Source organism: Dacryopinax primogenitus, assembly GCF_000292625.1.
Source record: "Dacryopinax primogenitus strain DJM-731 SS1 chromosome Unknown DACRYscaffold_16, whole genome shotgun sequence".
In the NCBI taxonomy this organism is placed as follows: Eukaryota; Fungi; Basidiomycota; class Dacrymycetes; order Dacrymycetales; family Dacrymycetaceae; genus Dacryopinax; species Dacryopinax primogenitus.
This window is the reverse complement of record NW_024467213.1, coordinates 699,930-715,860: the sequence shown is the minus strand read 5'-3', so window position 1 is coordinate 715,860 and position 15,931 is coordinate 699,930. Positions and strand designations below refer to the sequence as shown.

General features: G+C 53.5%; 7 protein-coding genes across 7 annotated transcripts; 4 read left to right on the top strand and 3 right to left on the bottom strand.

The window, feature by feature from the left end:
• Positions 1 to 1,181: 1,181 nt before the first annotated feature.
• On the top strand, positions 1,182 to 3,258 carry DACRYDRAFT_118130 (WD40 repeat-like protein; the record flags this gene model as incomplete). Its single annotated transcript, XM_040770527.1, has 8 exons — positions 1,182 to 1,535; positions 1,654 to 1,727; positions 1,781 to 1,896; positions 1,960 to 2,119; positions 2,191 to 2,770; positions 2,824 to 2,991; positions 3,069 to 3,170; positions 3,222 to 3,258. Exons 1-8 carry the CDS (start codon positions 1,468 to 1,470, stop codon positions 3,256 to 3,258), a joined length of 1,305 nt encoding a protein of 434 aa, XP_040626303.1. The 5' UTR covers positions 1,182 to 1,467.
• Positions 3,259 to 4,823: 1,565 nt separating this feature from the next.
• Positions 4,824 to 6,163, top strand: DACRYDRAFT_110127 (uncharacterized protein; the record flags this gene model as incomplete). The annotated part of the gene is made up of 3 exons (XM_040769003.1): positions 4,824 to 5,311; positions 5,390 to 5,597; positions 5,732 to 6,163. The coding sequence occupies 3 exons, from the start codon at positions 4,824 to 4,826 to the stop codon at positions 6,161 to 6,163; spliced, it is 1,128 nt and encodes a 375-aa protein (XP_040626302.1).
• A 1,754-nt stretch (positions 6,164 to 7,917) lies between these two features.
• On the top strand, positions 7,918 to 8,919 carry DACRYDRAFT_23945 (uncharacterized protein). The gene is made up of 5 exons (XM_040773475.1): positions 7,918 to 7,955; positions 8,191 to 8,230; positions 8,286 to 8,356; positions 8,409 to 8,560; positions 8,617 to 8,919. Exons 1-5 carry the CDS (start codon positions 7,950 to 7,952, stop codon positions 8,759 to 8,761), a joined length of 414 nt encoding a protein of 137 aa, XP_040626301.1. The 5' UTR covers positions 7,918 to 7,949; the 3' UTR covers positions 8,762 to 8,919.
• A 701-nt stretch (positions 8,920 to 9,620) lies between these two features.
• Positions 9,621 to 11,935, top strand: DACRYDRAFT_23944 (aspartate kinase). The gene is made up of 4 exons (XM_040773474.1): positions 9,621 to 10,083; positions 10,138 to 11,191; positions 11,242 to 11,672; positions 11,727 to 11,935. Exons 1-3 carry the CDS (start codon positions 9,628 to 9,630, stop codon positions 11,259 to 11,261), a joined length of 1,530 nt encoding a protein of 509 aa, XP_040626300.1. The 5' UTR covers positions 9,621 to 9,627; the 3' UTR covers positions 11,262 to 11,672; positions 11,727 to 11,935.
• An 880-nt stretch (positions 11,936 to 12,815) lies between these two features.
• Positions 12,816 to 13,355, bottom strand: DACRYDRAFT_110124 (uncharacterized protein; the record flags this gene model as incomplete). Its single annotated transcript, XM_040769002.1, has 2 exons — positions 12,816 to 12,981; positions 13,042 to 13,355. The coding sequence occupies 2 exons, from the start codon at positions 13,353 to 13,355 to the stop codon at positions 12,816 to 12,818; spliced, it is 480 nt and encodes a 159-aa protein (XP_040626299.1).
• A 907-nt stretch (positions 13,356 to 14,262) lies between these two features.
• On the bottom strand, positions 14,263 to 14,697 carry DACRYDRAFT_110123 (uncharacterized protein; the record flags this gene model as incomplete). Its single annotated transcript, XM_040769001.1, has 3 exons — positions 14,263 to 14,393; positions 14,451 to 14,524; positions 14,630 to 14,697. The coding sequence occupies 3 exons, from the start codon at positions 14,695 to 14,697 to the stop codon at positions 14,263 to 14,265; spliced, it is 273 nt and encodes a 90-aa protein (XP_040626298.1).
• On the bottom strand, positions 14,683 to 15,931 carry DACRYDRAFT_23943 (uncharacterized protein). The gene has a single exon (XM_040773473.1). The coding sequence runs from the start codon at positions 15,670 to 15,672 to the stop codon at positions 14,914 to 14,916; it is 759 nt and encodes a 252-aa protein (XP_040626297.1). The 5' UTR covers positions 15,673 to 15,931; the 3' UTR covers positions 14,683 to 14,913.

Here is a 15,931-nt window from a genome sequence, read left to right as displayed (position 1 = left end):
TTCAATGAGCAGCGCGCTTTTTGGATCATGAGTGAATCATATTAATGGAACTGAATCTCATGATAAGAAGTTGACGATCGCAACATACAAAGAGAAAGGAAAAGAGACCAGAACTGCGGTGGGATAACAGGCAGTCGCTGTCAATATTATCTTCCTCGCCAGCCGATTGCAGTAGCAGGGCGAATAATGGCTATCTCAGAGGCAACTGCTGCTGTGATTCGTATTCCCTCCACTCCCGTGGTGAGGTGATGTCTTACCAGGGTCTTAGCACGGCTTTTGCAAGATCTCGAACGTTCTTCAACCTCCTGTCTTCACCCTGGATAAGCGTAGAAAGTGTGTAAAACATGTCTGCATGGGTTGCCAACGCTAAGCAAAGAGATATCCTATAGTGACTGACGGTCGCTTCGTCGTATCGTTCACCATTGCATCGGTCCGTAAGGACTGTCGGTAACCCGGCGAGACACCATAACGGCATACTCCCAATCGGTGATCCAGCGGATCTTCCCAGTTCTTATATCAAGGTCAACAGCAGTAAACGAGGAAGTTCATTGCTCACGAGGCGTTAAGGTTAGAAGCCAGAGACAAAAACCTGTTCGTGCATCGCCATCTGGACATATGTGGCAGAGGCGCCACGACATCGATTTCTCCGTTCTGTTCTGACATTTAAGAGTGATGACTGGCTTGTGAAGTTTGAGTTGAACGCAAATTTCCGCCAACATCTGCATGCACCTGGACTTGGCAGAGTCCTTGCGCCAGGCCTGCCAGAGTTGGACCAGGGACACATAAATAGGTTATTCTGTCCATTAGAATCGCGACGTTTTTTTATCTGGACGTGAGACACTTTGGAGGAGACAAATCGCATGTCGATTGTGTCGCGAGTGATGTACAGCGTCAGGGCGGCATACCTCCAAGAACCATGGCACAACTTGCGCGTCGCCGGCCATGATAAGGCAAATTTATCAGGCTGAAAGTTTTCTTCGTGATTGCCAGCCAGGACCTATTGCGGTAGGAGTACCGAATGAAAGCAAGTACTAGTCTAGAGTCGTGCGTATGAAGGCAGAGAGCAAAGAAAGTGCACTCCGGCTTCCTCGCTGTTGTCCGAGTGGCACTGCTCGGAAGCAGAACTCTGGGGGAAGCGCACGTGCTGTTCTCAGAGATCGTCATGAGGGTCTTCCAGGTCAGGAGCCAGGAGAAAAGCGCTGCGCTTTGAGGTGTACAACTTGCTACTAGACTCTTTTGTCTGTTCGACTAGGAGGAAACGAAAGTGGACGGCTCATCTACCAGCTTTAGTGGAACTAACAGTACCCTCTGATTGTGGAAGATATCTCGGACTTCAGAATACGGCAGTCCGCTTACGCGCGTTCTCCTGTCGTTGCACTCTCTCGTGTCCTAACGACGCGTTTCTCGTTCTCCTTTCTCGACACACTTTCATCTACAAGTCAGATCGTATTCAACAAGAGCCCAACGATGATATTTCCCAGATCGGCGTCAACGCATCCCCAACTGCTCTTTGCCAACTTCAACCAGGATTTCTCGTACGTCTCGTTGCCAAGTACGTTGAGGGGAAAGCTGATCTTGCCCATCTTGCCCTCTACATCGTTTTTCGCACCATCTCGAACTCGCATATGATTGATTTATGGGCACATACAACAGCTGCATAAGCGTCGGTACACGATCAGGCTACTCAATCATCAACTGTGATCCCTTTGGGCGCGTATTCACAAAGAGTTCGTCTATGCTCGCCTTTGCTGCTTTCTGAACCCCTACTCAAACATACCAGATGAAGGCGCGGTTGGCATCGTTGAGATGCTCTTCTGTACTTCTCTTGTCGCCCTCGTGGGCGCTGCAGACCAACCGACAAGCAGCCCAAGGCAGTTGAAGATCGTCAATACCAAAGTTAGACTTTACTGCCCTTTCCATTTGTGCGCAGACGCTGATTTGTCTTCATTGGGTGTGTAGCGGCAATCCACCATTTGCGAGCTCTTATTCCCCACGACAATCCTTGCGGTGAAGCTGAACAGGAAGGTTTTGGCGGTAGTCCTCGAGGCCGAGATATACCTGTATGATATCAGCAATATGAAGCTGCTGCATGTCATTGAGACGAGTCCGAATCCGAACGGTGCGTGTACTTCAGTAGAAGTCGAGCATATTGCTTACTCAGGCGTTCTTGTCACAACGTGTGGCTTACAGCTATATGCGCCCTCTCACCCTCCGCCACCTCCTGTTACCTCGCTTACCCCTCTCCCATTCCCTCCCCCTCCAGCACCTCCAGTGTACCACCACCCACGACTCATGCCTCTCAATCCGGAGATGTGATCATCTTTTCTCCCCTTACCCTCACCATCACCAACGTCGTCCACGCGCACAAGACGCCCATCTCATGCCTCGCATTGTCGTCCAACGGACAATTACTGGCTACTGCCTCGGAGAAAGGGACAATCATTCGCGTCTTTGCACTTCCATCAGCACAGAAGGTCGCACAATTCCGTCGGGGAACAAGGGAATCACGGATACACAGTATGAACTTCAACAACGTTGGTACGCTCCTCGCTGTGAGCAGTGCGAGCGAGACCGTGCACGTCTTCCGGTTGGACGATAAGCGTGCTGCAGCGAGCGTGGCAGGGGGGAGGAGAACGAGCGGGACGAGCGTCAGTAGTGGTGTGGGAAGCGCGCTCGGTGAAGAAGATGCGGATAGTGCTAGAAGCGGGAGTGGGGCGGTTGAGGGAGGAAGGGAACCCCCAAGCGTGGAGAAGCAGGCACTCTCCTTAACGTATGTCACTATTGCTTTCCTATTCTCCGCGCCGCGTTCTTACCTAATTGCAGAGGGATGCTCTCCCGTCATTCATTGAAACTTGCCGGTGGTCTGGTAGGGCAAGTGGGCAGTATGCTGCCAATTCCCACCCAGGTGTCAGAGATGTGGGAGCCTGCGCGAGACTTTGCCTACTTGAAGCTTCCAGGCGGGGCTGGGAGATGTGTCGTTGCGCTGTCTGGGTGTGTTTCTCTCTTTTTCGCGGACATTCTGCCCATGGAGTCCATATTTCGGTACTTTTTCGCTTACGTACGCACAGCACCATGCCGCAAGTGATGGTTATTTCTTCGGACGGGTACTTTTACGCGTACAATATCGATCTCGAGAACGGGGGTGAGTGCGTGTTGATGAAGCAGTACAGGTGTGTCCTATTTGGCCTCGCTTTAGTCATGCGTTCTGACACTGTGCTTAGCCTAGTAGACTCGGGTGACGATAATACGGGAGAATAGAGGGAGATGGAGAGCGGAATAGGAAACGGAGGCAGCGTTCTTTCGGTGTGATTACTGACATATCCGTAATATCTAGCGCCGAAAGCGTGTATAGTATTATGTATTCGTTGTTCGTTTGTTTTGCACCCTGTATTCGGGCTGATCTTGTCTTCTGGCTCGGGACTCCCTGGGCATGGTTCTGTTCCACGTCCCTTTATTCTCCCATATCATCGTCACCTGAGTCTGCTGCTGGTTTCCAGATGTTGGCGGCCATGCAGCTCTAGCAAGCCTCATGTACTGTATTCTTCAGCTGATTGGACAGGTCTCTCTACAAAAGAATATTCCCAGGCTCAGAGGGTGGCAGTATGAATGACATGTTTGCAGGCCAGCATCATCTGCAGCATCTGAGCCACCAGTGGGGAGCAGGATAGGAAAATGGAGACAGTGTTCTTTCTGTATGATTACTGGCATATCCGTGGATACCTAGCGCTGAAGTCATGTATAGCATTATGTATTCATTTGTTTTGCACCCTGTATTCAGGCTGATCTTGTCTTCTGGCACGGGACTCCGTGGGTATGGTTCTGTTCCACTGGTGGCTCGGACGTTCCAGACGATGCCGAGCTGGGGAACACGTCATTCAAGTTGCTGCCCAATGAGAGAGACCTATCCAATTGGCTGGAGAATATGGTACATGAGGTTTGCACAGTATCCAGCTGGGGACTGCTGATCCGGAAATCAGGTCAAGATCAGAAGCCGGGAGACGTGTCCATCAGAACCTGTCGTGCGTCCTCCTCATGGCGCCTCATGGTTATCTAGTAGGGGTTAGTTCATCGGTGGAGTTTCCCATGTATGGCCGAACGAATCGAGGCGCTAATACCCACACATGCCAGAGCTGTCGGACAGGCGCCAAAGGAAGAAATCAAAACCCGATGTGTGTAAGTGAGTTCGCCAGAATGCGGCGAATTTTCATGTGTCTCGACATCGAACGACGGATGGGGATACAAGTGCCATTTTACTCATATCTCCATATTTTCAACTATAGCCTAGGGACACTCGCAAACATGTCCCGGGGACAGACATAACTAGTACACTGGGTGCAATGGGAGGGTTCAGCCAACGGCAGGGGAGGGGGGGGATTGCAAAAGAAACTGGTTGACTTGAACATCCACTCCTCGTAGCGGGGACCTCTTCTTCCATGCGGTCGCCGCGGGACGGTGAGTCACTGGAAGCCAGCCAAGCACAGTGCACTCTGCCATGTGAATCAACAAACAGCTTCTCCCATGTCGCTGGCCATTCGGCACGCAACCGAATGCCATCAAATCCAGCCGGCCATGATGCACTTCCGGAAATCAGTGTCTGATAGCAAGGGCCATTGTCCTTGCCGGCGCCTGAGCAACTGTCTCCTGGGAAAAGGACTGGAAATAGGGACTTCCTGTATTGCTGTCCCGCCAGCCGGGTTTGCTCTTCGACCGACATGGGGAGAACACGTGGCCTTGCCAATCTCATTATAAGTTGGTGAGATGTACTGTCTCAGTTCGTTCGTCTCATCTTTCCAGCACGTCACATCCACTTGCAACGAACTGAAATGCCGGCAGTTAGAAGTTCCCGCCATCAACACAGCCAGGAAACGGTGTCGCCCTTGGCGGCGGTAACACTTTCCGCGGAGGACGTGAGAAGCACAAGGGCGACGTTGATAGCAGTTGTCAAGAAAACGCTCGGCATCGAAGATGCCAGCGAGCCACGCTCAGACGTGGATGCCTTGGCAGCAAAGGTGGGGGTGATCAAGGCAATCGGCCTCAGCAACACCAAATTTTCGCTGAAGACGAAGGCCATGAAGACGGCTTTCCTTCTCGCAATGTTGGCCAACCAAGAGGACGATTTTCCGACTTTTCCAGAGGACGCAGAGGTTGAGGGGTTCATGCAAGAGTGCAGAGATGCGATTTTCCCAGGATTCAGGCCTGGGACGTACAACGGCAAACCCCATGAGCCGATGGAAGAGGATAACTTCGAAAGGCTCGAGAGAGGCGAGGATAGAGAGGCGCAGAAAGAATACGACCGCGAGGTCAGGAGGAGGTATGCATTCAAGTCTAGGCAAAAGCAGAAGGGTGAGTTTGTTCAGGTAGCTGCTGCATAACGCTGACCGTCTTGCAGTGTTGGGGGACACCATGGCCGGTCCTTGGCCCATGCGGAGTCGATTCTGATGTGGAGTAACAAACAGCTGTATTTGGCTCGAAAAGACCTCTCAGCATTACGAGAAAAGTGCGCTCAGCTGACTGACCAGCTGAACATGGCAAACCGCGTCATCGAGATCAAGCAAGCCCATATTGCCGCTAGCCAGACACCCAACACCGTCCATCCTGTATGGACCAACGAAAACACACTTTATGACGGATCAAATGCATTATCAGAGGGTCATTGGTGGATTGCTGGAGGTCTGACCATAACAACGTGAGCAGGGTCATCCCTTGCCTACACCCACTGACTATTCAGCAGGCTGCACAGCAAGATCAACCGCAGCACATCGATCCGCTCATCTATCATGGCTCCAACATCCAGGAACTTGATGGGAGGAGCGTCCATGTCGACAGAGCAAGGCGTGGGTTGGCCGGAGCACACCCTCACACGGCGTCAATGGATATCCGCAACACTGGGATTGACTCCTCAAGTCAGCCCATCCGAATTCAACCGTCATTCGGAAGTACATCGACGGCCCTGCACCCTAGCACATCGATCTCCAACCAAGAGCACCAGCAGCCTCTGGGGTTCGGTCTCGATTCGTTGTGGCCTAGAGGCATCCCTGAGGCGAATGGTACCACGCCCGGAGATGAAGATATGTGGCCGGAGTGGAATGAGACGTTTGAACGCCTCATGGACCAAATTCCCGATCTTCAGGATGAGGAATTCGAGGGTATCTTGAGTTCGTAGGTAGCAGAGCTGTAGTCGCATTGACAATTGATCATTGTTTGTTGACGTTGAATCCTCGAAGAAAACCAGGCAGTCCGCAGCGCCATGAGAATGCTGAGACTCGCAAAGCGATGGTGAAAGTCAAGCAGTGGGGTCAGAGACGACGTCCTCAACGTCGAGTTGAGGTTGCTGCCAGCGACCTGTGCCAGTACTTGTTCGCATGCTGATCGGAAGCAGATAAACCCGTTTATTGCCGGGATTCGGACAGGGTCAAATGTACATACAGTACGTTCTCCCTGTGCCGTATTCCGGACAAACCCCATTCGGTTAGTGGAGGAGTATGGCGGGTAGAGGTAACCGTATCCAGAGGCAAGAGGACCAGCACGTGTGTTAGGCCTGCCTATCCCACACTCGCGGTTCATAGACCAAGCACTCATATCCAATTGAGTCAAGTGTAGAACAGAATGGGGAGCAATGGTGAATAGGATATATCAGTACAGATCTTGAAATGGAATAACATTGAGTTTTGCTCGTTCAGGGGAAGGGAAGAACTTCGGCTCCGAAGCTAGGGTTTTTGACGAAGCCAATCTACGCAATCAACCCCTCCTCTGTCCTCTCAACATCATTTTACCCTTTTACGCATTTGTGTTTGGTATGGCATTGCATATAAGGAACTAAATGAAGATCGTCAAGCCGCGAAGAGTGATGCGCGCAGATGAGAAGAAGAAACGTCTGTCCACCTTCTCGCTGCATGTTCACGGCGATGGCTCACGGCTAGTCACCTTACTCGGTGCGTCTACCTCTGCGTAATCTCATTCACACGTCCTTATGTACAAGGCAGAGGCTCGAAGGACGAAAACGGGGCACTATGGTGATGCCAAACGAATACAATACGATGCACAAGCCGTTCTCCACGCTAGCAATGCGTGTTGGGATGGTGCTCTGCGTGGATCGCCTTCTGACCGGATGATGGGCTGAAGGGAAATGATCTTTCTGGAGCAGGTAAAGTGCTTCGCAGAGAGGAGATGCATGTCGAGGGTGGCGAAAGCGCTGCGCCAGCAGGCCATGAGATTGATGTGAGTGACGTGGTGCCTGCATCCTTTTGTTATCTTAGTTAAACTGATCTCTAATTCGACGATAGGACTGATTGGGCATGCAAACGCATCGTGAGGCAGCCTTCGAGCTGTCACTAGCCTCCACCTTCCAGGCTTTCATGGTCGCGTGATGGTGCCCACATAATTGCTATGAACGCAATGAATTACCCTGTGGTTGTTGCTGCTGCCTATAACGGGTACTCGCGATGATGTGCGATGATGTACATTAGTATTGTATGAGGAGAAATTCAGGCAATAAAAGTGAATCGCAACCGAGCCTTGCGCAACTTCCCATCCTTCGCTGGATGGACGAGACCAATCGACAGGCATCGATTTCAGTCAAGCCGTGCTTATGTATGATACGCGGGTGGTGGGTTAAGGTGACGTGGTAAGAGAGTGGTCGAAGACCTTGAACAATGTTTGCGGTGTCAGCAGCATTCGTATTCTCCTATATTGGTGGCGATATCATGACAAAGAAGAGCATATTCAAGTGCAATGTCGATATCGTACACACAACACTTCGAATTGGTCATTGTTGAAGAACAAAAAAGCGCCCAAAAAGCACCGCCAAACAAAACCCTTGCGGATGCAATCGTAGCACCACCTCCCTCTGCTTCCGTTCCCTCACCTCACGTGCCCTCCAAAAATCTCTGTACTACGTCCTACAACGAGCTCGGCCTCCTCACCTCGACTTCAAGACCTCAAGACACACGATGCCGGTGAGTTATTTCCTTTGACGGCGAGGGCTGGGTGGTGCTGGGGATGTTTAGGCATGGGTTTGCGGTTAGGAGGAGGGCGGCAGAGGGTGGATGCGTGTGGAGAGGGTTGGATGGCGTTCCTTACCTTGCTGCGACAATGAGACGGACGGATGGATGGGCAGTCCGCAGCCAGACGGCCCCAGCTCCACCCCATGTAGAGGCGATTTGGTATTATGATGTACTGACAGTCATGCAGGATCCCTCTACTTTCAAGAAGTTCGTCGAGGTTGGGCGTGGTACGTCGTGTATAAGCTGCAGAAGGTGGATAGTGCTGATGGACCTCTGGTTCAGTCGTCCTCCTCAACCAGGGCCCTTCTGCGGGTCACATCGCCGTTATCGTCGAGATCATTGACCATAACCGGGTGCGTTCGTGTCCTTGGTGGAGTGCGGTGGACTGATCGGATTGGTGAATAGGCGATGATTGACGGTCCTTCCACTGGTGTACCCCGCCAACCGTATCCTTATCGCCATCTTACGCTCACGCACTTTGTCGTCCCCGCTCTGCCGCGTGGTGCCGGGACGGGGGTCGTGCAGAAGAAGTTCGAGAAGAGCGGGATTGCTGAGAAGTGCGTTATTTCGCCAGGTGTTCAAGTGAAGCAGATACTAATGTTTTTATGTGTAGGTGGGCAGTATCATCCTGGGCTAAACGGCGCGAGGCGCTCCAGAAACGTCGGGCGTTGAACGACTTTCAGCGTTTCGAGATCATGGTGCTCAAGAAGCAGCGGAGGGACGCCGTTCGCAAGTCGCTCAAGAGTGCGAGCGCATGAGCGGTATCCGGACTGCGCTTCATCTTGGGGCCTGGGGTGGTCTTAGATGGTGGATGTCGTGTGGGGATTGGTGTTTGGATTCGTGGGGAGTTGTTTACCCAAAACATATTGTTAGCATGATATGTGCAATATGAACTGCATGCCTACATCAATCTTTGTTCCAGAGTTAAGGAGTGTATTTCGATGCTGGAAAGTAGTTCGGGTGCTTGGGTGACTCGGCCTTACCCGATGCGATGGCGCAAGTTGGTCCCTGAGTTAAATAAAACTGTCCCTTACGTGTGGTTATTGAGCACCACGTTGATACGATATTGCAACACTTTTCTCTTTGGCCTGACTCGTCCCGGTTACTACGGATTATTACTAGATTTACTATTCGTCCTCTGCTTTTCTATCTTGCTTTCTTGTCCACTCTTCTATACCTCTAGCGACAAAAATGGATCTTTCCACCACCCCAACTCCTCCAGTAACGTTCCTCGACTCCCCAGAATTCCCCTTGCACCTCCCACACCTGAAGCAGAACCCCCCAGCGTCCCCCAACACTCCATGGGTCATCCAAAAGTTCGGCGGTACAAGCGTAGGCAAATTCGCGGACAAGATAGCCAGTGATATCGTGCCGTACGTCTGCACCTCACACTGTCGTATCAGCTGACCCTTCATCGGTGGTGTGTAGGAGGTACATGTCTACCCACCGCGTAGCGGTCGTCTGTTCCGCTCGATCGGGGTCTACAAAGGCATTGGGAACAACGAATCTCCTACTTCGTGCAGCAAGCGAAGCACTACGCCCAACGCCCACCTCATTGCCCACTACGAGCGTGCCCGGTACGCCGGGGGTCGTGCAAGGCCCGATATTCCAGAACGGAGGGGCGATGAGCGGGTATGCGACACCTACCTCTGAGGGAGGTGAGCGAGGGCGTAGCTTGAGCTTGGCGAGTGGGAGAGGTTTCACCGTCCTCGAGGGGGAAAAAGATAAGGAAAGGGAGGGCACTGCGAGCCCGTCACCTTTCCACCCGGTGAACAGCACTTCTGGGGGAGCGTTCTTCTCTTCCACCTCCCGAGGACGCTCTGCTCCGGACCTCCCAGCCTTTTATAGCACGATCGACCTGCTCCAATCTGAGCATCTGGCTGCTGCGCGCTCTCTCATCTCGGGCGAAGCCCTGCTCCGTGAACTGGAGGAAGAGATCGCGAGGGACTGTGAAGGGCTCAAGATGTTTCTCAGAGCGGCGCAAGTGATAGACGAGATCTCTCCGAGGAGTAAGGATAGTATCGTAGGGGTTGGGGAACGGTTGGCGTGCAAGTTAGTCGCGGCGGCTTTACAGGACCGGGTAAGCAACCACACTTGCTAATTGCACGGAAAAGCGGTTCTAATACTATCGCAGGGCGTGGACGCAGAGTTCGTCTCATTAGAGAATATCGTTCCCTCCTCCCTGCACGAGCTCTCCGACTATGGCGAGCGCACAGTGCGTCTCGAACAGCCGTTCTACGACGCGGTGGCCTCTGCCGTTGCCGAGCGCATATCCCAGTGCGGGCGGCGCGTGCCTGTCGTGACCGGATTCTTCGGCCCAGTACCTAACAGCCTTCTCACCCAGATCGGCCGGGGCTATACCGACCTCCTTGCTGCTCTCCTCGCGGCTGGGCTGCACCCCGAGACGTCGGAGCTCCAAATTTGGAAAGAAGTCGATGGGATATTCACCGCCGACCCGCGGAAAGTCCCCACCGCGAGGCTGTTGGAAGTCATCTACCCCGAAGAAGCCAAGGAGCTCACGTACTACGGAAGCGAGGTCGTCCACCCCTTCGTGATGGACCAAGTGATGCGTATGGCCATCCCTATCCGGATCAAGAATATCGAGAACCCCCAAGGGTCAGGGACGATCATCTCCCCCTCTCTGCCTTCTCCGCCTAGCAGCCCCGGGGCAGGCGCCCCCCCTGGTGCACCAAGGAGACTCCCGACAGCAGTCACGATAAAAGACAACATCATCATCCTGAACGTGGCCTCCACGGGGCGAAAGACGTCCACGCACGGGTTCCTAGCGAGCATATTTGGGATCCTCGACCGTTGGGGGGTGACCGTTGACCTAGTCTCCACCTCTGAGGTACACGTATCCATGGCCCTGGAGGATTTTACCGCCGGCTCTGGGGGAAAACGCATGCGCGATCGACTGGTGCACGAACTGAGCAAGATAGGCCACGTCACCCTCTCCCCAGGGATGGCGATCCTCTCGCTCGTGGGGAGCCAAATGCGGCACATGGTCGGTATCTCCGGGCGGATGTTCACCACTCTCGCCGAGGGGAATATTAACATTGAGATGATCAGTCAGGGCGCGAACGAGATTAACATCTCGTGTGTTATCGATGGAAGGGAAGCGGTCAAGGCCCTGAATTTGATACATATGAGCTGTTTGCAGGTCAAGCCTGATGGGCCGAAGGGAAGGGGTGAGTCTAGCGTACAGTATTTCTGCTGAAGGGGAACTAAGGAGTACCAGTAGGCCCGTGGCTTTACTAGCCAACAAAAGGAACTGGAACCAAACCAACTGCTCAACCCACTGCCCCACTTACGGACTGCCCTACCTTCCCTCCTACTACCCCCCACGCCGAACCTCAACACCACACTCAAACAAGGACTCGATCGTATTCTGAAATCCAGGCGTACAGCGCTAACCTATGCTACTCTACTCGTAGGAAGGATACCAAGCATAGCATAGTATAGCGAAGAATGATAATAAACATACATATGACCCGCTGACCCCCTCGCCAACTGCCGCGATGTCTCTCCCCTCTTCGCACAACACAAATCCAACCTGGTTTCCCGGGTGGTAGCCATCCATCACGCCAGCATAAGAGACGCCCCAAGAGGGTGGAGGCTAGTGACAGCTAGGAAAAGCTGCGTCACGATGCGCTTGCATGTCTAATCGGTCTTGTCGTCCAATTAGATTTCAGTTTCACTCAGATCATAAAGGGATGCAGGCACCACGTCGCTCTCGTCAATCTCGTGGCCCGCTGGCGCGGCGTATTCGGGCCTTCGACACGGATCCCCTCCCTGCGAAGCACTTTACCTGCACCAGAAGGATCAAGTTCCCATTTTTATCCAGGCCATCATTAGGTCAGGTAGCAATCCCAGTGTACACGGAGCACCATGCCAACATGAATAGCATGGAGAACAGCTTGCACATCGTATTGTGATTGTTCAGTGTTACCATAGTGGTCCGTTTTCGTCCTTCGAGCCTCTGGCTTATACATCAGGACGTGTAAATGAGATTACGCAGATGTAGACGCACCGAGTAAGGTGACTAGCCGTGAGCCATCGCCGTGAACATGTAGCGAGAAGACGGGCAGACGTTTCTTCGTCTCGTCACCCTTCCGGCTTGATGGAGCCAACGCGCTTCGGAGCCGAGGTTCTTCCGTTGCCCTGAACGAGCAAAACGCAAAGTCCGTTCATGTTATTCCATTTCAAGGAGATATATCCTATTCACCTTTGTCCACCGACCTGCTCTACGCTTTGACTCAATTGGCTCTGAGTGCTTGTTCTGTGAGAAGCGAATGTGGGATAGGCAGGCCTAACATCCGTGCTGGTCCTCATGTCTCAGCTTATACTGTTACCTCTACCCGCTATACCTCCTCCACCGAGCGAATGGGGTTTGTCCAGAATACGGCACAAGGAGAAGGTTGTCCGAATGTCGGCAACAAACGGGTTTATCTGCTTCCGACCCGCATGCGAATAAGTACTGTCGCTGCCAGCAAGTTCAACTCAATGTTCAGGACGTCGTCTCTGACCCCACTGCTTGACTTTCACCATCTCTTTGCGAGTCTCAGCATCATCTCAGAGTTGTGGACTGCTTGTTCTTCTTCGATGCTTTAGAGTCAACGAACAATGATCAATCGTCAACGCGATTACACCTCTGTTATCTACGAACTCAAGACACCGTCGAATTCCTCATCTTGAAGGCAGGAATTTGGTCCATGAAGTGTTGAAACACTTCATTCCAGTGCTGCCACATATCTTCATCTCCCGGCGTCGTATCGTTCGCCTCAGGGAGGGATCTCTCTGTGCCACAACTCATCAAGACCGAACCCCAGAGGCTGCGGGTACGGTTCTTTGGAGGTGGATGTGCTGGGATGCAGGGCCGTTGTATTCCTCCTGTGCCCCTCTGTCCTCGCCTCTCTTAAGCCTTTCCCGCATGTGCTGGGGCATCGGCTCGTGCGGTTTGCCGTTGTAGGTTCCCGGCCTGAACCCTGGCAGGGCCGCCTTCATGCAATCTTCGACGAAAGCTGTGACCTCTTCTTACCCTGCAACCTTGGGGAAATCGATCGCTTGGTTCGCCAACAGTGCCAGCGAAGAAGCAAGTTTCATCGCTGGAGTCTTCAGGCTCATCATGCCGCTGCCGACGTCTATGGCCCGGATCGCTGTCACCTTTGCTGCCAGGGGATCGTCGTGCGAGCGTGGCCCGTTGGTGTCTGTGTCGACGGCGAGAGCATCTGCCAACAAAGCTCTGAGCGTCGCAAGGCCAATTCGTGTCTCCTCTGCCCTGCTCGTCCTGACTGCAGCCAACGGTGACACTGATTCGCGTCTGTTTCGACGGTCCGACCTAACTGGAGCCATATTGATGAGTTGAGTTGAATGGCAGCGTAACACCAGTGGAAGATGAGATGAACAAAGTGAGTAATTTTGTTGGCCCGACCTCCCCGCTACGAGGACTAGATCTTTAAATCAACGTTAGGACCAGTTTCTGTTGCAATCCCTGGCATTGGCTGAACCATCCCATCGCACCCATTGTACTAGTTATTCTGTCCCTGGGACAATCTTGCGACTGTGCCTAGGCTACAGTTGAAAATATGGAAATAGAGTCGCTGTCGTTCAATCCCGACACACATGAAAATTCGCCGCATTCTAACGAACTCACTTACACACATCCTGTTTCGTTCTATGTCGGAGATCTGTGGTAAAGTGGTAATCCGGCAACGTAGAATTTTCGCGTTCCGTCCTGTACATAGTCCGTGCTGCATGCACCCTAATCCATACCGTCTTTCCCTCCTCCCACCATGACACTAACAATCTCTTCCTTTGGTGCCTGTCTGACAGCTCTGGCATGTGTGGGAATTGGTACCTCAATTCATTCGGTCATGCATGTGAAACTCCACCAATGAACTAACCCCTACTAGATAATGATCAAGCACCATATGAGGACGCATGGCAGGCTCTGATGGACACGTCTCCCGGCTTCTGAACTTGACCGCTGGTTTCTGGATCGGCACTCTCCAGCTGGCGGCCATGCAGCTCTAGCAAACCTCATGTACCATATTCTTGAGCCGATTGGACAGGTCTCTCTATGAAAGAACATTCGAAGACTCAGCCAGCAGCAATATGAAGGACGCGTTCCCGTGGACACGCCGGCATCGTCATGGGGGTGCTGAGGCGTCTAAGCCCTCGGTCCTACAGAACCATACCCAGGGGCTGCCAAGCCAGAAGACAAGATCAGCCCGAATGCAGGGTGCAAAACAAACGAAGTTCATAATAGTGTACACGCCTTCGGCGCTAGATATCCACGGATATTCCAGTCATCATAGGAAAGAACGCTGCCTCCGTTTCCTATCCCCCTCTCCACGTCCCGCTGTTCTCCGGCATTATCGTCACCCGAGTCTAGTAGGCCAAGCACAGGGTCAGAAAGCATGACTAACGCGAGGTCGCCGCACTCACCCCCGTTCTCAAGATCGATATTGTACGCGTAAACGTACCCGTCCGAAGAAATACCCATCACTTGCATCATGCGGCTGTGCGTACGTAAGCGAAAAAGTGCCGAATATGGACTCCCCGCCCCACGGGCAGAATGTCCGCGAGAAAGAGAGAAAACACACCCAGACAGCGCAACGACGCACCTCCCAGTCCCGCCTGGAAGCTTCAAGTACTCCCACATCTCTGATACGTGGGTCGGAATTGGCGACATACCGTCTGCTTGAGAATGACGCACGGAGATTGGGAAAGGAGTTACATAGGTTAAGGACAGCGCCCGCTTCCCCCCGCTTCGGGGGATGGAGGGAATTGGGAAAGGAGTTACATAGGTTAAGGACAGCGCCCGCTTCCCCCGCTTCCCGCTCGGGAGTTCTCTTCCTCCCCCAACCGCCTTTCGCTGCTCGCACAATCCTTCCCTCCCCTCACGCACTCAGAAAGCGAGCACATCAAGCACCTGCCTCCCCCCCGCTCTGCGCAAAACAATTATCCGTTCCATATCCAAAAGCACGCCCACCGCATCCGGAAATACGACTTGAGCCACACATTCCGCATACGGTAATTGGGTTTCCACTTTCTGGTCGCCGTTAGCGAAGAGCGTCACTTCCCCGCTCGGGACTGTCACTACCCGGCGGACGACACCGGTAGGGGCGTCTTCTAGGGGGTCGACGCCTTCGAGTAGCTCTTTACGCAGCGCGACGGGGTTGAAGTCTAGTACTCTGACAACGCACGCTCCGACATGCGGGCCGAGAGCGGCAGGGACCCGGTCGTAGGTTACGTATCTGTACCCGGCGACGTAGCAGACGTGCGAGACAGGGTGACGTTCTTGGATCAGCCGGGTTTGGGAGGCCCAGGAGGACCAGGGGATGATGGTGTGTTTTGGGGGTTGGGGAGGGGGTGGGGGCGGGCGGTGGGGGTGGGCGGAGTGGGCGGGGTGAGCAGAGTGGGCGGGGTGAGCAGAGTGCGCGGCGCTACTGACAGGAGGGTAGGCGGGGACCGACGGCCCAGACGTCCGCTCTTCCGGGTGGTAGCCATCGTATGGGTAGGGATACGGATACGCACTAGCCGGGTAAGCCGCCCCCGCCGGCAGGGGGAGCGTACCACCACCACCACCACCAGCAGCAGCAGCAGCAGCAGCAGAAACAGACCCAGGCCCACCCTTCCCCAACATCAAAAGGCTCAACCCATCCATCCCAACCCCGAGCGTGCCAAGCCCTAGGGTATCCTCCATCTCCCGAGCCAAAGACCGTCCCATTGCTCGTACGTCCCTGTTTGCGTCCCCGTCTTCGTGCTCGTCCATATCTCGGTCTTGATCTTGGTCTTCCAAATCCGTCCCTTTCATCCCCATTCTCAGGTTTACCAGGTTTGGCTCGTCCAAGGAGGGGCGCGTCAGCCCCCGTTTTGCGCTCTCCAGCTCTCTCTCCATCTCCCACCTCCCCCTCTCCGCCTCC